Source organism: Corvus kubaryi, unplaced genomic scaffold (genome assembly GCF_017639235.1).
Source record: "Corvus kubaryi isolate FWS band 111438036 unplaced genomic scaffold, C.kubaryi_AGA036_p1.0 37391, whole genome shotgun sequence".
Taxonomy (NCBI): domain Eukaryota; kingdom Metazoa; phylum Chordata; class Aves; order Passeriformes; family Corvidae; genus Corvus; species Corvus kubaryi.
In genome coordinates this window covers 10,860,762-10,883,630 of record NW_024581130.1, presented here as the reverse complement: position 1 = coordinate 10,883,630, position 22,869 = coordinate 10,860,762, and the positions used below count along the sequence as shown (strand labels likewise).

Sequence of the window (22,869 nt, the reverse complement as noted above, 5' to 3'; positions counted from 1 at the left end):
ACTGACTGGTTTAGTGCCCCAGTGAGGAGATGAAAAGCAGAAGAGAAGTACAAGAGATTTCCATAGCAACTGGTGCAGAGGCTCTGCCTCCTCTGGTTTGCTCTGAGTCACCATCCATGGTGGTTTAACTCTGGCTGGACGCCGAGTGCTCACCAAAGCTGCTCCATCACTCCCCTCCTCACCCGGACAGCAGAGGGAAGACTGAACAAAAGGCTCATGGGTCAGGAAAAGAACGGAGAGAGATCGGCCACCCACTACAGTCACGGGCTGGGAGAGCTGGGGGTGCTCACCTGGAGAGGAGAAGGCTCCAGGGAGAGCTCAGAGCCCCTTGCAGGGCCTGAAGGGGCTCCAGGAGAGCTGGAGAGGGACTGGGGACAAGGGCTGGAGGGACAGGACACAGGGAATGGCTCCCCACTGCCAGAGAGCAGGATTAGGGGGGATATTGGGAAGGAATTGTTCCCTGGCAGGGTGGGCAGGCCCTGGCACAGAGTGCCCAGAGCAGCTGTGGCTGCCCCTGGATCCCTGGCAGTGTCCAAGGCCAGGCTGGACATTGGGGCTTGGAGCACCCTGGGACAGTGGAAGGTGTCCCTGCTCATGGCAGGGATGGGACTGGGTGAGCTTTGAGGTCCTTCCAACCCAAACCATCTGTGATTCCATGATTCCATCCCACCCTAGTAACCGGGTGGCCAGCGCTGTCCCATCCCCACAAAGAGCGGGAAGCGCTCGGCTGGCCCCGCCTTCAACGGAGGGGAATGAATATTCATGAGAGGGCGTGGCTAGCGCGCGGCGCGCGCGGCGCTCATTAATATGGATGGTGGGGGCGCGTCCCCACATGAATTATGCGGGGTGGGCGTGGCCGCCGCGGCCCTTCAAAGTGTGGGAAGATGGCGGCGGCGGCGGCGGGCGCCGGCGGCCGGGCCGCGGTGCGGGGGCGGCGGCGGCGGGGCCGGACCGCGGCCGAGGCGGAGCAGGACGCGGTGGTGCTGTCGGTGGCTGAGTGCCCGGTGTGCCGGCAGGCGCTGGTGGAGGCGGTGACGCCGCCCTGCCGCCACTCGCTCTGCCTCGCCTGCTTCCAGCGCTGCCTGCAGGGCCCGGGCCTCTGCTGCCCGCTGTGCCGCAGCCGCCTCTCCACACGGGCCCGGCGGCAGCAGGCCGAGCCCGCAGCCACCACGGCCGCCGGAGCAGCAGGCGGGGAGCAGCGGCCGCCGGACCAAGGTGCGGCTGCGGCGGCGGCGGCGGCGGCGGCACCTGCGCCCCCCCCCTTCCTGGCCGGGGGGGGGGGGGGGGGGGCGCGGGGGCGTGGCCTCTGGAGAGGGCGTGGCTGCCGCGGGAGGCGCGATGAGTTCGCGGGGGCTCAGCCCGGGGGGCGTGGCCATGGCGGGGTGCGCGGTGAAGCTGCGGGGGGGTCGGCTCCGGAGGGGGCGTGGTCAGGCGCTGAGGTGCGATGAGTTTGCGGGGGCTCAGCCCGGCCCCGGGCGCGGCGGGGGTGTGCAGGCGTAGGAGGTGTGATAAGTTTGCGGGGGCTCAGCTCCCCCGAGTCCTGCGGGGCCAAACGCGGGAGGTGCGATGAGCTTGCAGGGACTCAGGCCAAGTCCTGCGGGGCCGAGCAGGGAAGGGGGCAGTGGGCTTGAGCCCACCCTGCTCTGTGGCATCGGGAGATGGAGGGGATGGATAGCACCATCCCCTGGAGCAGATGTCCCAGTGGGAGGGATGTTTCCCCACTTCCTCAGGTGTTTTTGTGATAACCTTGCCCCAAAAGTGAACGAATCCAACAGTGCTGCCAGGAGTCGGGCAGGTTTGTACTGCATCAAGACAGGAAGGGTTTTGCACCATGGGAAGTCTTAGTCCCTTGTTGACATTAAGAAAGTCCATCATCCCTGAGTTCATGGCTTTTTGTCACACATTTCCTCCCTGCCTCCAACGCTAGATGCCTTCCTCAACTCCTAGAAAACTGCTCCCTGTGTTTTCTTCAAAATAAATCCTGGTCTGAGACGGTGGCATTGCTCTTTCGGAGATGCCCACCTTGCTGCTGTCAGAACTCGGGATGCACGCGGATTTGTTGGTTGGAGAGGTGTTGCAGCAGTGCCCACTTCGGCGACATAGCAGTGCTGAGGGGAACCCTGCAGAGCAAACAAGGATTTAAGCTACAGATAAACATCCTTTTAGCCCAACCCGTTCCTTTCTGAGCGTGTTTCTGGTCTCCCAGTTCATGCTTGTGTCAGCATCCTCTAATTGGCTGTGGGAAGAATTGGCAGGATGATCTTAAACAGCTTAAATTGGTGGTTTGAACTAACCCCACTAACCTGGAAGAGATTTAGGAAGCCTTCACGCGGAAGGATTTGCTGAATCAATGAACAGATGGGCTCTCCAGAGGGAGCTGAGCCCAAGGGCTGGGAGTGGTTCCTCCGGAGAAGGGACAGTGGGAACTGCCGAGTCAATCTCTGCTCCAAGGCAGTGGTGTCAGTCGTGCGTAAATGGACTCGGCATGGTCCAGGCGAGCTGGGGTGAGAGTATCCAGCCATGCTGCAGGAATGCTGGTCTAGTGTCTTAGCTGGGCTTTTTTAAGAAGAATTCATTTTAATTCTCTGCTTGTCCTGAATTGTGTGGGACGAAGGGGAATGGCTTCCCGCTGCCAGAGGGCAGGTTTAGATGGGATATTGGGACGAAATTCTTCCCTGTAAGGGTGCTGAGGCCCTGGTACAGGCTGCCCAGAGAAGCTGTGGTTGCCCCATCCCTGGAAGTGTCCAAGGCCAGGCTGGACAGGACTTGCAGCCTCCTGGTCTAGTGGAAGGCCCATGGCAAGGGGTGGGATGAGATGATCTACACGGTCCCTTCCAACCCAAACCATTCTATGATTCCGTGATTCTGTCTGGCAGTAAGGCACATAGTCATTGTGTGGGCTGTCATTTTCTGCCTGCCCAAATTCCCACTTGTGATGCAAGCTGGGCTCATAGTGTGAGGAATCAAAGGCAGATGATCCATTACAAACAGGGACCTACTACATGCACAGAGAGAGCAGTGGATGTGGTTTCTCCTGACATTAGTGAGGCCTACTGGAGGGTCCCAGCATAGCTGAAGCTGGCAGGGAGACCCAAGCCCTGCTCAAAGCAGGGTCACCAGCAGCAGGTTTCCCAGAACTGTGACCTGGTGGGTTATGACCATTTACAAGGTTAGAGATTCTGCGGCCCTGACAGTAAAAAAATATTTTCTGTGTTCAGCAGAACTTCTATTTCAATTTGTGCCCATTTCCTCCTGTCCTGTTACCAGGCGGAGGAGCCCGGTTCTGTCTTCTCTGCTTTCTGTTTGGTATTTAAACACATTGGTGAAATACCTCTGAGCCTTCTCTTCTCCAGGGTGAACAGCCCCAGATCTCTCAGCCTCCTCTGGAATGTCAGATACTCCAGTCACTTTGCCCTCATGGATCAGGATAAACAACATCTGCTGCTCTGTGCTCCTCCACTGAGCCCGCGATCTCATCATGGAAGGCATTGGTTAAGCCTACTTTCCTCTCCTTCAATCCAGTGGCCTACCTCCCAAACACCTTGTCCTTGTGTAGTAGTGGTTTCCAGGCACAGCTGCTTCCTGGGAATCAAGGTGGGGCTGACCCTCCTCCTTGCCCTGTTTGAAGGGCTGGGTGACGTTTGCTTTCTCCCAAGCTTCACGAACCTCTCTGCATCACCATGACCTTATCGATGGATACGTGATGTATCTATACACGTACCAATGTCTGTAGGTCCCTGAGCAGGGGCAGTGAAGGCAGCAGAGCCCAGCTCATCCCAGTGGTGTGCAGTGACAGGACAGAAGGCAAAGGACACAAAGTGAAACACATCAAGTTTCACAAGCTGTAAGAAAAATACCTTCCACTGTGAGGGTGACCAAGCACTGGCACAGGTTGCCCTGGGTGGTTGTGGAGTTTCCATCCTTAGAGACAGTTAAAATCCAACTGGACATGGACCTGGGCAGCCTGTTCCTGATGACCCTGCTTGAGCAGAAGGGTTGGGTCTCCAGAGGTCTTTGCCAACCTCAGTTATTATGTGATTCTGTTACCAAACACTGATTAAGCTCAGGTATTTCATTAAATCACTTAAAATGTGCAGAATCTTTAAAACTACTCAGTATGACCACTTGACATACCTTGATTATTCTAGCTTAAACCAGCTAATTAATCATGGTTTCATGTCCCAGTTTTTGCGATTCCCTTTGGGATTCTTCCATGATAGTGGGCTTAAGGAGCTCTCAGACCTTGGCTGAGGCTGGGGATTCTGCACTAGGTGCTGTCCAAATAGGTATAAAGTCAAAATCCTTGTCACGACACTTGTCAAACAAAACGGGATAGAAATCAGCGGAGACACACAGTCGGTGCCTGTTGTGTCTTGGCATGGGCTGGTTTTCCTGACAGCTCCTGGGCATCTGATTCCCTTGGAGCTGCCCTGCTGCCTTCAGCCTGGTGCCAGCTGCTGCTCCAGAAGGATGCAGGTGGCCCATGGGTCCCACGTCCTCTCTGGACATCTCCAAGTTCACAGAGCACCTGGGAGGGCACCCTGCTGGTGTAAGGCCACCCTTTGAGCTAGAGATGCAGTGCTGGCTGCAATGCTTTGCTAAGTGAGGTTTCTTATATTAAAACAGTTGCTTGGTGAAATTCTTGGAAGGCAGAGAGGAGCAGCAGATGGGAGGCTTGGAGACTGCGGGTGTGTGTTTGAGGATTCAGATGGCCAAGGAGAAGGAACAGAACATGTTTGCAGCAAGGTGCCCAGCCTGATTGTGAGAAAATAAGTACACTCGCATTTCAGAGAGTCAGATTTCTTTTGTTTCTCCTCTGCCCAGTAGCAATGCACAGCAATCAATAACTGATGCTCATGTGAGAGGGGGTGGAGTGTTTTTGCCAGACTTGTAACATGACTTCCCCCTCCTTCCTGCCAGTCTTTTTCTGGCAGTGGCTTTCCCCTTTCCCCACTGGACTAAACCAGTCTAGTTCTTGAGCATTTCCTGGTGATCCCTGAATTTCCTGTCATTTCTGTTGTTCTGTAGCCTGTCAGGAGCTGGTTTTTTTTGTCTCAAGACCACAGTGCTACGACTTTGGAAGCGGCAATCCTGAAGAAGCCTTTCCCTGCCTCGGGAAGATCAGTGATTTGCTCCCCACATCAAACTGCTTTAAACTGACACCATCTCTTTTTTTCCTCCTTGTCACAGTGTTGTATTGCTAATGGGATGGGTTAAATTTAAGATTTCCTGGGAAGATAGGATAGGGTGCCTCTTTGGGGGCCGTGAGGCTGTCACAGGGCTTGCACCTCCATCTCTTTCCTCGTTGTCCCATCTCCAGCCCTCTGCAATACTTAAATTATTTTTAGTCTGCCATTAATGAAGAGAATGATGAGGACCAGACCTAGAGTTAGCCCCAATGGTCAGTGTGAGAGGAATGGCCGTGGATCGTCAACTCTTGGAAAATGATTTTCCAGTTGAATAGTGGTTACACCTCTGCTAGGGTCAGAAAAATCCTAACTTCTTGTTTTGTGTTTTGAAAAAAATGTTTAAGATTTTGTCTTCAGCTGCAAGTGTTAACTGCCAGGAGTTAAAAGGAAAAGCAGTGAAAGCCTCAAGGGAGATGGAAGCTGCAAAGCCTGCTGAAAGTTTCCGTGGAAGCTGGGAGTGATTGGGTTTCACTGCTGCCGGTGGCAGAGCTGGGACTTGCCGGATGGCATCAGTTTGGCAAAACCCAGCAGCCTCTGAACAGCAGACAGGGAACCGAAGGGTTCTGAATCGAGTTCAACTTCACTTTTATTCAGCCCATGTTGCTGAATCCACCAGATGGAGGTTTCTGAATCTTTTGCCAGTAAATATAAAATGTGCTGGTCAGGAGTGCGGCTCCACGGAGATGGTGTGTAAGACACACTTCCGAGCTGGCATGGAAAGGATGGAGGCATTCAGGGGGATTGAGGCTGCAAGTCAGATGCCTCTTATAAAGAAAACCAGTGTTAAGTAATTAGAAAATCTTTTGTCCTCTCAAATAGTGCAGAAATCACTGCTGGTTTTTTCCAGGACTGAGCACAATAGGATGCAACTCTTGTATGTCAGCATAAAAAAGCAGGATGCCGGGTTTGATCCTGGCACTGTGACTGTTTCGGTGCTCTCGGTGGGCTTGGAAGGAGCATCCCAGTGGCAGCACTCCCAGCAGACCTTCAGAGTCAGCTTCATTTAGAAACCAGTTCTGTTGACCCATAGATCAGTCGAGAGGAAGGGCAAGCAGGAAATCTGTTGCAAAATCAAGTAAAAAGCCTTTTCTTCCATGATTTTGCCTGCTTTGTTTTTGTCCTGGGCTGTGGCACACATCGAACCAGCTGAGCAGCCTTGTCCTGGACATGAACATCCAGAATTGGCATGGGGAGCTGTGCCAGAGAAAGACATGTGATGCTCTGGTCACCTTGTCTTCTTCCCAGTGCGAGGACCGGTCTGGTTTCACTTGGAATGGTTTTGTGCCGACAGAAGCATCCTTGGGTGCAGCACCCTTCTGCCCTGTCAGCAGAGGGCATGCTGCCCCTCTGGGCAGCCCTGGAGGCACCTCTGGAGTGCTGTGTCCAGCCCTGGATCCTCAGCACAGCAGGGCCAGGGAGCTCCTGGCGCGGGGCCGGCGGAGGCTGCGCAGCTGAGGAAGGGCCTGGAGCAGCTCCGTGCCCAGCACAGGCTGAGGGAGCCGGGGCTGCTCAGCCTCGAGAGGAGCCCCAGCTGAGAGGGGCCCTCAGCCCTGGGTGTCCCTGGCTGCAGGGAGGGCTCAGGGCAGGGCCCGGGCTCTGCTCCGGGGCCCAGCAGCGGCACCAGAGCCACGGGCAGGGCCTGAGCCCTGTGAGTTCCACCTGAACATGAGGGAGAGCTTCTGTCCTGTGCAGTGACCAGGCACTGAACAGGCTGTCCAGAGAGGCTGTGGAGTCTCCCTCACTGGAGATATTCCAGAACCCTCTGGACACAATCCTGTGCCCTGTGCCCTGGGATGGTGCTGCTGGAGCAGGGAGCTGGGACCAGGTGAGCCACAGTAGTCCCTTGCAGCCTGACCCATCCTGCAGTGCTGTGAAATGCACATACACAGCTTTGCATACATTTTTGTTTTCATCTCTTTTATACAGAGTTGGAAATTTGGAGTCTCATCTCTTTTTGACCCATCTGTAAAATATCCAAGTTGTTACATAAAGATACTATTGATGAAGTTGTCTCTACCTGGTGTTGGACCCCTTTAGCTAAACCACCACAACTTACACATAAATGTTACTCCATCATTTAAAATTTCTTCCAGCTTGCTGAACCCTAGTGAGAAATGAGAGCGATGACAGTGGCTCATCTTTCCTGGTGCGTGTTTCCTTCAGGTTAGCTCGTGCCCTGGAGGGAAAAACTCCACCTTTATAGCTCTGGAGACAAGCCTTAAACATTGAGAAGTAATTGAAGTTTGCTGCAGGCGAGTTACAGATTGCTGCTGCTCTTGGGACTGTCTCTGTGGAAATTCAGCTTGATAAAGTTCACAAAGAACTGGAACCGCTCAAGGACACAATTGAAAAAACATTTTGGGAAGCCGTGGAAGGTTTCCAGTGCGGCCGATTGCGGGCGCAGAAGCAGGAGCAAGGAATGCAGCCTGGCCCCCCCAGCATCAACATCGCTTGGGATTTTTATCACATGTGTAGGGACATTTGGGATGTTTTCCTTTAAAAACAAGCCTGGCTCGTGCAGGCCTCTGAGTATGAGGGAATAGCAGCTTTTTAATGAGATAAAAAGGCCTTATAGTCTATACGCTTAATGTTTGCTTACATGAGATTATTTTTCTCCCTCTGAAACGAATATTAGATAAATGCTTTGTGATTTGTGCAGCTCTGGCATTGGCAGCAATTGCCTCTTCAGAGGCTGCAGAGTTTGCACTCACCCTCACCAGCAGGAGGGACTGAAGTTACAGGGCTCCCTAGGAACTTTGAAAGGGGAAACCAGAGGAAAGCAGGACAGGTGGTAACAGGATTTCATCAGTCTGTAAATGGCATGTTTGGGCAGTGGGGCTGTGGGCCATCCCCAGGGAGGAGGGAAATGTGGCCGTGAATCAGAGGATGCCTGGCAGAATAGTCAGCAGCTGGTCATTGGGTGTTTGATTCACCCACCCTGCCATGAACCTTTTGTTTTGAGCCAAATAAAAACACTTCCTAAATAAGGGAAGTTCTGTGAGGGGGGCTCAGCCTGGAGCAGAGGAGGCTCAGGAGGGACCTTCTGTCTCTCCTCAACTCCCTGACAGGAGGGGGCAGCCAGGGGGGGTTTTGGGCTCTACTCCCAGGGAACAGGGACAGGAGGAGAGGAAACAGTCTCAGGCTGTGCCAGGGGAGGCTCAGGCTGGGCATCAGGAGGAATTTCTTCACTGAAAAGGTGGTCATGCGTTGGCAGGGGCTGCCCGGGTTGGTGTTGGAGTCCCGATCCCTGGAGGTGTCCAAGGAAGGCCTGAACGTGGCACTCAGTGCTCTGGGCTGGGGACAAGGTGGGATCGGTCACAGATTGGACTTAATGGTCTCAGACATCTTTCCTAACCTAAATGATTTTGGGATTCTGTGAAAACATGTGGTGGAGCTGCTGGTTTATATCCTTTAATTTTAGCAGGGTGGGAAAAGGAAGTACCCCTGATGTTTCTTCCTTGCTCAAACCTGTTCCATCCTGACCACAGCACACTGGTATGATGAACTGTGCTGTGCCCTGCCTGGAATACTGATAGGGATTGAGCCAGGATGGTTGTCCAGGGGTTGTTGTTTTGTTCTGGTTGTTCCCTTTTCCCTCCGAGCTCCTCCAAGTGAAGTGCAACTTGCCCAGACTTGCACTGCACAGAAGTGGGAGGGAGCTTTGAGGCTGATGCGAGCAAGGGAGTCCTTTGGGAGTAACAGACTCCAGGGATGGAGGTTAAGCTATAACCCCATGCCAGTATGCTTTTGGTTTCTGAATTCCCGAGGGGAAAGGGAGGAAGTGGGAGCAGGACAGGGAATTTCTGCCAGACACAGCATCCTGCCCGCTCAGCTTCCAAACGCTGGTCTGGGGAGTGCACGGCAAGCGGGAAAAAGGCTGTGCTGCTGCGGCTGGGAGGGGATGTGGAGGAGACCTCATCGAGAAAACGGGGGCGGTCTCCGTGCATCGGCGGCAGTGGCAGGAGGGCAGCGGCGTGAATTCGAGGTGCGGGGCTGCTGCTGGCAGCCTGTGTGCCTGGGGTGTCTGGCTGCAGCAGGCACCTCAGTCCTGGCTTTATTCCTGGAACTCAGATTCCCTGTGAAATCTCCGGGCTGTTACTTCACCCCTGTGTTTACATCGTCCCAGTGCTCCCCGATTGCTTAACTGCTTGTCAAGGACTCTTGAGAATCTCAAAGGAAACTCAGGAAGTGCAAAGTGGGATTACTTGGCCATCCTCCTCCCCATGTTTCTGTATGTTAAACAGAGCTGTGATAGCAGTGGCAGAATATAAACATCTGGGGTTGAGAAAAGTGCTGCAGAACCTCTTGTGCAGCCTGTGGAGATCTCACCCTTTTTGGGAAATAATGGCCAACACCAGCTACCCTGCACTAAAAAGTGTTTCCTTTTTTTTCCCTTTTCTTTCCAGACTTTATATTCAGAGCACCCATTAAATTAAGCAAAACAGGGGAACTCCGAGAAGAATATGAAAGCCAGCTAAGGAAGGTCAGTATTCTGGGTAATTGTGTTTTTTCTTCCAGAATAACTTGGATTTCCTGCAGGAATGCCATCCTACCTGTAGGGAAACCTGAAGGGCTCTTTTTTCCTCTTCTGTAACAAAGGTCATTTATTCTCTCATACTGTTCATCCAGTTCAGGAAATGGCTGTATTTGAGCATGTAGAAGCCAAATTTTGCTGTCTTAGTCTGCCTTCCAGATCATGGAAATGTACCTTCTTTGGAGTGACTGTTTGGTTGTGAATGTAATTCCATAAAGGCTTTTGCAGCATAAGACATCTCCTGCAGTAACATCCTTCTCCTCAAAAACAAACTATTCCAAACTGGAGCTTTCTATTTATTTTTAGCCAAGAAAATAATGTCATTTAAAGGCCCAAAAAAAAAAAAAAAAAAAAAGAGAATAAAGGCTTTTCAGCTGGTTTGGAATTAAAGTCCATGAAAATATTTTCTGGAGTTTTGATCTTTGTGATCTTGTTTTCCCTTGAGATGGGTCCGTCTCCTTGCTGATTATTTTACCTGCTGGGGAAAACGAACCGGAGGGGTTTTTCATTGTTGAAGAATTTTCTTTGGGTTTTCACTTGCAGATCTCAACAAGTGTAGAAAGGGCTGGGAGGCTGATTGAGTTAGAAAAACAGCCTTGTCTGAGTAGGAAAATACCACCTAGGTGATTTCTCAGGTCAATAATTAATCTGAGAAATGCGTGTGTGTGAGGAGACAGTTAAAAAGCATGGAAGGGCCTTCCCTCCTGCTTCTCCTTGTGTGGAATTATCCACTGATGGACAGTGTCACTGCAGGTTGCTGAGATAACTTTGGCTATTTCATTAACTGATCATAGGAATTGCAAGCTCTTCTCCAATTCAGGTGCCTTGCCTGGAAGGCAGGGACACTTTGTGTGCAAAGCTGTGGGACTTGAGGCATTTTCAGCAACAATTCTCTATCAAGTTTAAGAAAGCACATTTGCAGCACGGTCAGGTTTTTATATCTGTATTTTTTGACTTCAGCAAAAAGATACCACGTGCAGTCCAGTGCCAACACGTCTCCCTTCCCTTCCAGTCAGAAGGAAATACTTTACCTAGTTTCTGGCTTTTTGGCATGTTTTTGTCTTGTTCTTGTTCAGCCTGCTGCCTTCCCCTTCTTGCCCCCTGCCAGATGGGAGATGGGTTTCTTCCCCCTGCCAGCTTAAACGGCTTTTTGTGAAGCTCAGCTGAAAGAGCTGTGTGGGAGGAGATTCTGTGAATCGTCATCTAAGAGGAAATGGCAGTGAAATTTTGCTGGTAAAATGACAACTGATGATGCAGTCACACTGTGTCCTTATTAATGGAATCAGAATAGAATCACAGAATCATTTAGATGGGAAAAGCCCTCTGAGATGGAGTCCAACCGTTCCCCCAGCACTGCCACGCCAACACTATCCCACGTCCTCCAGTGCCACATCCACATGGCTTTTAAACCGCTCCAGCAATGGGGACTCCACCACTGCCCTGGGCAGCTGTGCCAATGACTGGCTACCCTTTCAGGGAAGAAATTTTCCCTGATATCCAACCTAAACTTCCTCTGGTGCCACTCGATGCCATTTCTTCTTGTCCTGTCACTTGTTGCGTGGGATGAGAGACTGACTCCCATCTGGCTCTACCCTCCTGTCAGGAAGTTGTAGGGAAGCAAAATTCTGCCTGTTGCTACTTACCAAGAGTCTCTTGGTGTCTGAATTAGGCAGGAGGAGACAGAATCTGAGGTTTGGGAGTCTAAACTTGTATATTGATTGGATTTCCTTCCACGTCTCAAGACATGGGGTTTCATCCCAGCTTCCCTGCCCATGGAATGGGGATAACCGGGGCTTTCCTCCTGAGGAAGGGCAAGGAGCATTTCCAAACCTTTTTACATCTCCCAGATGGGAGTTGTTTTATAAATCTGAACTGTTGACCTGCTTCCCAGCCTTTTGCAGTTGAAAACAAAGTGGTAGCATAATTTGACGGGGATAATCTCATAGTTGAATTTTCTCAACTGGCTTTCAGAATGAGATAGATTTTTGCTGTCTGTGCAGGATAGCGAGATGGGTTTTCTCTCTTTTGTGCCCTTGGTGCTCTTGCATTTTATGTTCTTCCAGTGGAGGCTGTCATTTCTGTGTACTAAAACCCTAGCTTATCCTGTCCAGCTGTCTTTTTATCACAAGCAAGTCTGTTGCTTGTAAGCACACGCAGTGGGAGGGAAACTCCTACCTGAGGCATGTGCTGACACGCAGCTTCCCAGAGCCAGGGCAGACGGAGCAGGCTCCGGGAGGGAGCAAACCTGGACGGTTTGTGGAGGCAAGAGAAGATACCAAATGTGAGTTTGCCAAACTTTTGGAAATAAATGTTAGTGTCAGGAATGATGGTCCTGAAATGGGCGTGCGTTGAGTGAAAAATTATCGATTGCTTGTACAGCACTTTTTCTCCCCTGCAGTTGTGGTATCCAAAAGGGCTAAAATGCATTGTCTGATAACTGTGCTGTTAACAGCAGCTGTTGGTCCTGCATCCAGTATTTCAGAGATGCTACTCAGGTAACATGAGGTCCTTCTCCCAGGGTACATGTTTCACACGACATTGTTTCAGTTTCTTGTCCTCCTGTCCCAGCACAGTATTGCCACGTCTGGAAGCAAATTCTCTGGGAGATAATTTACATTAAGGTTACTTCAGATTATTATTTTTGTAATTAGTACAGATTTTATCATTAGAGTATGATTTTGTTTGCAGCCTTAATTCTGGACCTAAATTCTTTTTTGTATTCTATTAATTAGGGTTAGGATCCTGTTGTTGCCTTTTTGACTTCACTGTCAGCAAAACTTGGGTTGTCACCTCACACTAATTATGCCATGGATTTGCCCGAAATCCTTAAATGTTCTTGTGTGTTGTTACATATTCTTGTGTCTTTCAATTTGGGAATTGAGTATAATTTTATAATTTAGCCAGAAAAGGGAATATTTCCATATAACTTTCTTTCACCTGAGAAATACAGGAGGAACATGAGTGTTGGGTAGTATTTCAGCCAGCCAAAAAAAAAAAAATCTTTATGATAAATCTTGATGTGAATTTGTTTTTCAGATGCTTCAAAAAAGGCAGAAATATTGTTGACTTAGAGCAGACTATTCATCACGTCCACATCAGGTGGTGACAGTCTATGTTAGTCAGACACTGTTGTAGTTACTGCTTGAGATTATTAATAGATGAGGAATTTAAAGATAGATCTTAAAACAACTCTAAGCAAGGAGTCAAACTGGTCTTTGAAAATATTTGCTGAACACCCACAATCAGCCAAACAGTGGAGTTTTTCCTGCTTTCTGCCTTGTTTCCTCCTTGTTTTCCTCCTTGTTTCTCTCTTCCTCATCTCTGGGGGTTTGGATTCAGTAGGATTCGGGTCCTTCCCAATTTGAAAATCACAATGTGCTTTTCATGTAATGGCGCGTGAACTCTGTTTTGTTTGTCATCCATATGTCCAGACTTTCGGGGTTTTCCCCTCCTCCAGCAGGGAAGAAAAACACTAAATATTTTTGGAAGAATGAGGAGTTTTTGCAACATCCCCCGCTGCCTTTATGAGTTAGGGAGCTTGTTAAGCACCTGAGATGCCTAGGCCCAAATATGAGGAAGAACACGGGGATTTGAATTCCTGGTGCTGTGGTTCATGAGCGGGATGAAGATGTGTCAATCAAAGGTCTGGATGACTTCTGCACGGAGGGTGGATGGAGGAAGGAGGGAGGATCTGTTCTATATACAGACACATGTAGGCTATTCCTGGGCTGTGTCTAAGTTGAGCAAGAGGCAGGACACAAGCTGGGAAAATGGCTGGGTGATGGAGGGAGAAGGGAGCTGGATGATGTTACCCTGGGCAGGGACGATCAGGTGGCGTTATCTGAAGTGTGTTCTGCTGAGCCTGTTCATCAGGAAAAGGTGGTGGAAAGGAGGAGAAAAGGGGTATTGTTGGTTTTGATAGCAAGTCTGCAAAAAAAAAGAGGTCCTGGCAGAAAAGGGGAGTTTGAGTCCTTAGGTAAGGTGCAAAAGAGTGCAGCAGGACAGGCAGCCTGTCAGGGTCCGTGTACCTTGTGTCCCAGATCCTGGCATTCCCTTGCACTTCTCCGCTGCGTCTGAAACTGAATTCAAGCGTTGTGCCTGGAGTCAGCTGTCAGGGGTAAGGTGGCCTCTCTGGATCTTCTCCATCCCAGCACATAGTGAAACAATGGGAGTTCATCTCTCGTGTAGCTTTCAACGTGGGAATTGCTGCATCTCACCTTTTATTTTAGGTGATGCTGCTTATGTGTCTGCCAAATTGTGTGTGCTGCATGTCAGGCCGTCGGATGGCTAAAACTGAAATATCACAGCTTGCAGAAAACTAGTTGTGCACATTTTTATATCCAGTATGATCATCTACAAGTAGAGAAAAGCTTTTTGTATTTCAGAAAATACAGTGGCAGAGAAGGCATTGTCCAGCCCTGGGCCTCACGGTGCCTTTGTTGTTTTGCAAAGAAGATAAAATCCGCGATACTTGTGTATAAAACACAAATGTGGTGTAGAAGCAAACCAATCTTCACATTACTGTGAGACAGAGGCAGTGGCTCTACCCTAGAGTAGAGAAATGAAGGCACAAAATTAAATGATGTGACCTAACTCTTGGTCTTGCCAGTCTGTAAGTGTAGGACTTCAAATTATAACTACTCTACCTCTTTTGTCATTATTTCCAGCTGAGAGAAGAGAAACTACAAGAAGAAAAGACATCTGAGGATCTGATTAACAAGTTCATTCTAGATGACATGGATGTAGGGAAAAGAAAAATGGAGGAACAGCAGAAAAAAGATGAATCTGTAGTGCTGAAAGGGAACCAAGAGTGTGTAAGTAAGCTCATGCTTCTCCTTCCTGCCCATATATCAGAATTTTCATTCTTTGGCTTTCCAGGATTCCTTGATTGAGTTTTTACAGTTTTTGAAGGCTTTGAGCTGGCAGATTTTAAAGATCCTTGTTAATGAGAACTGTCTTCTAAGGTTTGTTATGGCTGCAGATGTTCTTCTAGAGGTTTCTGATCCCCCTTTTACCCTCTACTACGTGACTCTTCCAAACACACCAGCTCCCCTCAGCTTTGGGGATATCCTTGGTCTTCAGGCTTGCATGCATTTCCATGAACGTTTCTCCATGAATCTTCTGCAGTGAAGTTGTACAACTGAAGTTCAACACATTCTTCATGCTGACTTTTGGCTATTTCCCATTTCATGTGGGAGGCTCTGCGGGAAATGCTCTTAGAATTTCCATTTGATGGGCTGACCCATGGGGGCTGAGTAACCAACACCCTGTAGTAACCTTTATTGTAGAATTTTCCCACATTTTCTTGATCAATAAATTAATGTTATTTGATGACTAACAGCTATATACAGGAGCTATGCGCTTATTTTTGTTTTATTTATGCCTTATGTCCTCTCAGTATGATCAGAAATGGGGAAATTGGGGATCTTTAACACTTCTGCAAGAAAGATCTTTATTTTCCAAGTTATTCTTTTTGTTGTACATGTCAGCTAACTCTTCCTTGATTGACTTCAGTTTCCTGAACGTCTCTCGGATTCCGAGAATGAAGAACCATTCCAGGGCAAGCAAACACATCGGTCAGCTTTTGTTTCCAAGACCAGTGCCTACTCCTTTGCTTTCCTTTCAGGGTAAGATGCTGAGACTTTATTCAGAATAATGTCCTTTAAAGATGTTCTTTCGACTTGTTTTAAACACACCTGAGATGCTCTAATTCAAATGGTGGTTCCAATCTAAAATACGTGATTTTTTTTCTGGAATTTTAGAACAGACTCACTGGTAGAATGTGGTGTCTGTCTGATTACTTCCTACCTGGAAGTTAACGTTTATCCCATGAAGGAGAAAAATCATTGCCTGTAGATTCAAACCATTAGTCAGAAATCAAAATTCTGTAGGATGAACTCAAGAGTGCCGGTTCCTTCTCCAGCACAGGTATGAAGGGATAGCATCAGCCCCAAACAGCTTTTTCCCTGGAAAGCTGCTGCTCGGCACAGCAGGAGCAGCTGAGTAACCAGGTGTGTTTCCACGTGAGAAGCAAAGGGGTTTCCCCAGCTTCCTCGTTAGCACTGACCTCGGTTAATTGTGAGCCGTGGGCGGAGGTGTCCGTGTGTTCAGCGCGGAGCCTGGGACCGCAGACTGGGACTCTGCCGGAAACCCGAGATTCCTGGATCCCTTTTTGCTGAGGGCATAGGAAATATCTCTGCCAACCGGGCGCTGCCAAGGCTGATGCCTCTCCCACAGGTAGCTACTGCCAGGGCTGTTGAGCTGGTTGTTCCTAAGGTCATGAACAGTCTCCTGTTCTCACCCATCTGCTTTTCAGGAATTTAACCACCAAGGTGGAAAGGAGTCGGAGCTGCAATGACACCATTCAGGAGAGATCCAAGAGCAGGCAGAGATCAGCCCCAGCCACCAAAACAAAGGTACAGGCAGCATCTGGAAACAGGTTCCTGTGTGTAAGTGTTCTTATCTGAGGTTACACAGCAGCGGTAATCTGGAGATATAAAATATGGGCTTTGTGGCACTGTGTTATCACCATGGGGCCAATCGCTTCCTTGTGCCTCCCAATAAAACCTGCTGGGTTAGGAATTGCTAAGCAGAAAAGCAGACAGGTGTCAGGGTTCTTGTGTAGCATTGGAGGCTAATTGGAGGTTGAAAGGGTTCTTATCAGGCTGATTTATTCAGGTAAAGAGAAAACACATTTCAAGGCCAGGTTGGACTGGGCTTGTAGGAATCTGGTCTAGTGGAAGGTGTCCCTGCCCATGGCAGAGGGTGGAAATGAGATGGTCTTTCAAGTTCCTCCTCACCCAAAGCATCCTGTGGCTGTGTGATTTTGCCATCGGAGTGGTTGTTACTTGTGGCAAGAGCAGCTCTTAGACTGTAATAAATTTGACACCCCGATCATGCTGGACTCCGGAGTCTCCTGCTCATGTCCCACATCATGTCCCACGGGGGGTGCTGTGACCGGCAGAGGCGGGCAGGGGCAGCCGTGTGCGGCAGCCATCCTTTGTGCCGGCCTCCTCTCGCACGCTCGCTTGCCCGTGTGCACCTCCGTGAGCGGCTTTCCCAGCTGTGCTGCCTTGCCTTGCAGGTGCTGCCCATCACCGGCGCGTCGACGCCGCTGCTCGGGGTGCTGTCGTCCACGCAGAACAACCGCTGCCTGTCCGCCCCGGACCTGATGGCCGAGAAGCGCCTGGTCCTCAATGCCGTGTCCTCCCTGTCGGCCCTGCACAGGCCCGAGCGATCCATCAGCCCCGAGAGCAATGACAGCATCTCGGAGGAGCTCAACCACTTCAAGCCCATCGTCTGCTCCCCGTGCACTCCCCCAAAGAGGCTTCCCGATGGCAGAGTCCTGAGCCCCCTCATCATCAAATCCACCCCCAGAAACCTGAACCGCAGCCTGCAGAAGCCAACCACCTATGAGGCCAGTCCTAGAATACTGAAAAAATGGGAGCAGATATTTCAGGAGCGTCAGATCAAAAAGACTCTCTCTAAAGCGACCCTTACGTCCTTGGCTTCGGAGCCCGGGGAAGACACCGTGGTTCCTGACATCACCAACTCCAGCAGTTGCACTAAAGAGCAGCCACAAGTGCAGGATGATCACCTTCCACCTGACACTACAGGAGAGCCTCGCGCTGAGCTGGATTTCTTCCCTTCTGTCAGTGAAATGAAGCTGGGAAGAGGGAGTGAGAAGAGCAGAAGTTCACAGGCCTTAACCACAGATGACGGTGCTGATGAACCAGATGTGAGATCAAACGTAACCGCCCTAAACACACGAGTGTCTGAAGTCCCTGACCTAAAAGTGAATACATTCATGGACAAATCCTGTCTTAGTCTAGGCCCAAAAATGCTGAGCAGAAGACTCATGGGTGTCAGCGCCTCACTGCCTGACACCAGCGCGCTTGGAGTCCCCATCAAGCCGTCGGGGAAAAAGCAGCTGAAATACCTGAACAACAGTGAGTTGATCAACGTACAGAACAGCACTTGCAATTCTGTGGAGAACATCATCGGGGAGCAGCCCCCGCTGCTGCGGCGAGGCCGGAAGAGACACTGCAAAACAAAGCACTTGGAGCACAACGGCTCCGTCAAAAGACTGAGGCACGTGGCAGGGGAGGTGGGCCTGCCTCCAGAGGTTAGGGACGTGGAGCAGAAGCTCCAGCAAGAGGAGGAGGACAGGAGGTTGGCCCTGCACCTGCAGCGGATTTTCGACAGCGAGAACAGGACAGTGGATAGGCGGAAAGTCCGCGTGGATCGGTATCTGCTGCGGTCCAAGAGCACTCTGGGTGCCAAGTAGCACTGCTGGACGATGTTGCCTTTCTAGAGGACGATGAGGTTTATCAGATTATCTTATAGGAAAACTATTTTTTGCCCTACTTCCACCCATGCAATTGTTTTTTCATTTCGGTGGTAAGACATTTCTAGGTCCAGTTCAGAGAGAAGCCAGAGTCCTTTCAGGTTTTTTTAAAAAAAAACAAAAAAAAGAGAGAATGAGAAAAAAAAATCCTCCGGTCCTCTCTGGTCCGTTGGTCTGAAGGAATTGTCTGTCATCCCTGTGAATACTCTGCAAGACCTCCACACGCAGTCGGGCACACGTGCGATCAGGCCACATCTGGTTGTGGGGTCCGGCTCTTATCCATGCTCCGTGTTTCTTCTGGGAAGTCCTAAACAGAGCCCCCCCCCCCAGTACTTCCAAATGAATGTATCTCACTGTCTGCACCAGCACTACAGATCATTTGTCACTTTTCTGAAGCAGAAGGCCAAATACAGTGAAAAGAAAGACCTGAAATAAGGATTTTACTGAAAAACCTGATAGGGACTTGTAATTTCATGTTTGTGACAGGGGAGAGAGCTCAGGTGGAGCAGCTGAAGCTGCACGCTGAGCACTGGGACCCAGGGAGCTTTTCTCCCAGACCATGTCTTTTCCAAACCAAGAGGGTTTCCTGTTCTTCCCTATGATATTGAAGAAAGGGAAAGGCCAGCCAGGGAGTTTCAGGATGGATGTCGAGGAAGGATGTCCTCCCAGCTGACACGTCCCCTGCTCGGTTCAGAGCTCTCTCAGCACACCTAAGGCCTGTCCTTGCATGTCCCGGAGGAGCATCCCAAGTGATCCGGCGCATTGCTGTGCTCTCCAGGCACCCGATGGGACGGGAGCCCCGCTGCCCCAGTGCGCTGCCCTGCCCTGCTCCAGCTCCCTGCCTTCAGGTTCAAACCACTAAGAAAGCTCAGGTGAGCAATGCACTAAAAACTTCCACTTCCAGGCATGAAGTGGGGCCTGGAGCAGAGCTGGCTCAGAGCCTGGGCTTGGTGGAGCATGTGTTCTCTGCACAGATGTGGCAGGCCACCCTCTGAGTGTTTGTAACACTCTCCCATGGATTCATTTCATGGATTATTTCCAGTAATGTAGCTTGAAAAGTAGCGTTCCAGCTCAATCCTTGACAGCTGCCTTGCAGAGTATTCACTAGGACCCTCGGAGCCCACGGGGACCTTTGCCCAGGGCGGGGGCTGCAGCATTACCCATCCTGCCCCCACCGTGTGCCAGGTGGCAGGGATGTTTTTGGGATGAGCACAGTGCTGGGGCAAAATTCCCTAGGGATGGTGTGAAGGGAGGGCAGCCAGTGCACATAAATAGACGGATCTGATCTAAGACAACAGCATTGCCCAATTTCCTCTATCTAAAAATGGTTTAATTTTCTCCCTCCATCTTAAATGGTCAAAAACAAAAGAGGAACTGGTTTTCTTTTTCACTGCAAGGACCCTGGCAGGTTTTTTTTTCCTAATTGAACTGGATTTTAAAAAAAAGAAAAAAAAAGAAATCTTATATTTTATTGGGTAAAATTTATATATTTTAAATACTATATTTCAACAGATCGACACTTTTGTTTTGAGAAATCTTATAGCAATGATTCCATAATATATATCTCTATCTCTGTATCTCCTTGCCACACAAACTACTGGATGGTTAAAGTTGTACCTGGGGCTGGTGACACCTGGCCTGCTCTGCCTTCCCAGCGTTCCGGGCCCTCTCCTGCGCCGCAGCCTTGGCAGGTGCCGCTTGAAGCAGGCGCTTTTGACCCAAACCGAATCCTGCTCCTCTTTCCAGCTGTGAATTAGAAGGAAATTAAGGAATTAGAGCCTTGACTGGACCTAGAAGAACAGCGCAGAGAGAAGTAGTGACGGCCTGGATCTGCCCTTGGAGCTCAGGAGGGAAAGCCACAGCTTTAACTTGGAATCCGTGCTGTTTGTCCCAACACTTGGAGCTAAAATATGCACTTCCCAGGTGCATTTAGATTGAGAATTATTTTTACAGGCCCCCTTCTCTGCAGCTCATCCCTGGAGCCCCAAACAGACTTCCCTAAGCAGTTTCCTTTTTTCTCATGGTGTTTGTGGGGGTTCAGCCAGGCCTGGGCTGCTTACACTACAAAAAAATAGATTTACACGCTGAATGTATCTTTTCTTTCCCCTCTTTAAACAGATTTCACAGTCCAATGCACTAGGCCAGTGTCTTAAATATCTTCTTTTGAAAAGATTTTATAAATATTTTGGGGTTTGTGTGTTAATTTCCTGGTTCCAGGTCCAAGCTGGGCAGAAGTGCAGGAGGCAGTGCCTGGGCTGGAGCTTGTCCCCAGCCAAAAAAACCTTCATGGGACCCCTCGTGCTCCCAGCTGCCCCCAAAGCAGAGATTCCAACTCCCCAAGCATCGTGCACGGGCCATGGCATCTGCGTTCAAGGAGACCTTTGGATGTGGAATCACAATCATGTGGAAGGGTTGTGGCGATGCAAAGCCAGGATGAATGTTTTATTAATTTAACACTCTCGAAGTTTAGGTAAGCTTGCACAAAACAACAAAAACTGTAAATAATTACACTCAAAAGAGCAGGAATTCTCAGCCTCTCCCCTGTAAAGGTCAGGAATGACGCCACCTTTGCCAGAAATCATGCCAGCTGAGAAGGAAAACACCTCGTGCTGAATGGTGGATGCAGCACAAGATTAAACCAAGTATTTATTCACACTTCTCTGAAAGTCCTTTGTAACCCTCAGCTGCCTTCCCTCTGGGATGAAGGCATTCCTTGCTGGCTGTGGGACAGCATGGGCATGGGAGTGTCCTCCCAAAATGTGAAGCTGTCTAATCCGGAGGGGCTGGGGTTGGTTCCGTGACAGAAGGACTGTGTCTGCCAAAGATGCCACCGACTCCCAGAAAGTTGCTTTCTGACCCTCTGGGGCTCTCTGCCTGGGAAAAACCGTATGGAAAGATCTGTGTTTGGAGTCAGCGAGATCAGATAAATGAAGGAAAAGTGCCAAAAGGGATCATGCCAGGTGATTGTATGACGTTGTTCTATATTGTCAGTATTTCTCTTCCAATGCTATTGTACATGCAGTGCACAGTAGTCATGAAGTGTAGCTTGAACAAGCGCTTCTTTGTATTTTCTCAGTGAAAGCAAAGGGGGAGATCGAAGCCTTAAAGACTCTCACTGATTTTAGAAAACAAGCCTTTAGCAATGCTCCGAGGGCAGGGCTCCACCTGGGCCCTCCGACAGCCCTGTCCTGCCTCCCGGTTGTCCAGCAGAAGGTTGGCAAAGAGTTTGTCCCACACACGAGGGGAAGCGTTTCGGGAGAACCTGGACCCTCTTGCCCGGTGGGGGATGCAAGACAGAAACGACCCCCTGTCCGTGGTGGAGCCCCACGGGGTGTCCTGGGGATGGGAGCTGGGATGATCCCCGCGTGCCGCACGCGCCTGACACCACCCTGTCCCCTCCCCGCGTCCCTGCAACACCGCGACGCATCCGCTCCAGAGTTAGCTCTTCACTATGCAAATGGGAAAACCTTCAGCTGGTCACGGATGGGGGTGTGCGCCTGGTTTCCTTGGGATTTGCTGTCAAACTGTTCAAAACCGACCTAGATGTCGCTACACTTTTTCTCCAGTAACGCTTTCAATCGTCGTGCTTTCGTGTTCTCCGCGCGCCAGCAGAGCACCGGCTGGTTACAGACTCTCACGGTTGTTCTGGTCTCAGCTGCACCCCCGTGGCTTCACCTGAATGTGTTACCCAGCGATGGAAGGCACCAAAGGACCGCTGACTTGCATGTGTGAAATGTGTGAGTGGAATGACATGCAGGCGTCTGTCATGTTGTGGCTTCTGTTGTTTGAAACAGAGTAAATCCTGCTTGTGAAACAATTGTCACAAACCAGAAATATGCCAACAAATGTGTACAAATAACAGTGTTCGTTTTAACAGCAACCAGGACTTGAACTGCAGGGCAAAGGCCGAGGTTCAAACGGAATAAAACCAGGTTCTGACAGTGAAACTCCCCGTTTCTTGCTGTGCTTGGAAAACAAGCAGGATCCTACTGCTGCTTGTCCCAGACAGGTGACACTTGCCTCCAGCTGAAGGAGGTTGTGGAGTAATTGTGGAATCACAGAATCATTTGGTTGGAAAAGCCCTCTAAGATCATGGAGTCCAACCACTCCCCCAGCACTGCCAAGGCCACCACTGACCCCTCTCCCCAAGTCCACACGGCTTTTAAATCCCTAGAAGGACAGGGACTCAGCACTGCCCTGGGCAGCTGTGCCAGGGCTGGACAGACCCTTTTGGGGTTTTGCCAGGCCCTGCTTGCACTGGCAGCTCAGGAGGGAGCCCTGTCAGGGCTGGCATGGAGATAAAACATGGCCAGTGCTCAGAGACCCTAGTGCTGCTTCCTCTCAGGGCAAACCCATTTTACTCCAAGGCTGATCTCCCAACAGCTGGGTTTGGGCTGAAGTTAATCCAGCTGTAGATCCCAGCGGTGTCTCTGTGGCACCCTGGCAGAGCTGAGCCCTCTCCCGCTGGAACACGCCCGTGGTTTCCGCGTGGGCCGGGAGAGGCAGGTGCCGCTCGCCCATCCTGTCTGGATCCCTGGCACCTGAAGCAGGATGTACTCAGCTGTCCTTTCTCCACTTCCAGCTCCACTGGCACCTCCGTGTGACCAGGAATGCTTCCAGAGGCTGCTCAAGGACCTGTGCCTGCACCACTCCCACCCCCTCTGCTCTCACAAATACTGAGGACAGTGAGCGGTTTCCTCCGGGAATGTCTTGGCAGACCCAGGGCAACAAGCCAGACCCAATTCCCACCAAAGGGAACAGAGGTACAAAGAGGCTCATTAATAATAGGCTTGAGCAAA

General features: G+C 50.3%; 1 protein-coding gene across 2 annotated transcripts; it reads left to right on the top strand.

Annotated features, from left to right (window-relative positions):
* The first annotated feature begins 884 nt into the window (after nt 1-884).
* On the top strand, nt 885-22,017 carry RNF169 (ring finger protein 169). Of its 2 annotated transcripts, XR_006017680.1 has the most exons (7): nt 885-1,215; nt 9,596-9,672; nt 14,391-14,537; nt 15,238-15,350; nt 16,040-16,139; nt 16,808-18,942; nt 20,288-22,017. XR_006017680.1 is itself a non-coding variant. In XM_042037985.1 (6 exons), the coding sequence occupies exons 1-6, from the start codon at nt 885-887 to the stop codon at nt 18,008-18,010; spliced, it is 1,971 nt and encodes a 656-aa protein (XP_041893919.1). In that variant the 3' UTR covers nt 18,011-22,017. The 2 variants fall into 2 exon arrangements, 1 of the variants encoding a protein (XP_041893919.1); XM_042037985.1 differs by having other exon boundaries at nt 16,808-22,017.
* Nucleotides 22,018-22,869: the final 852 nt, after the last annotated feature.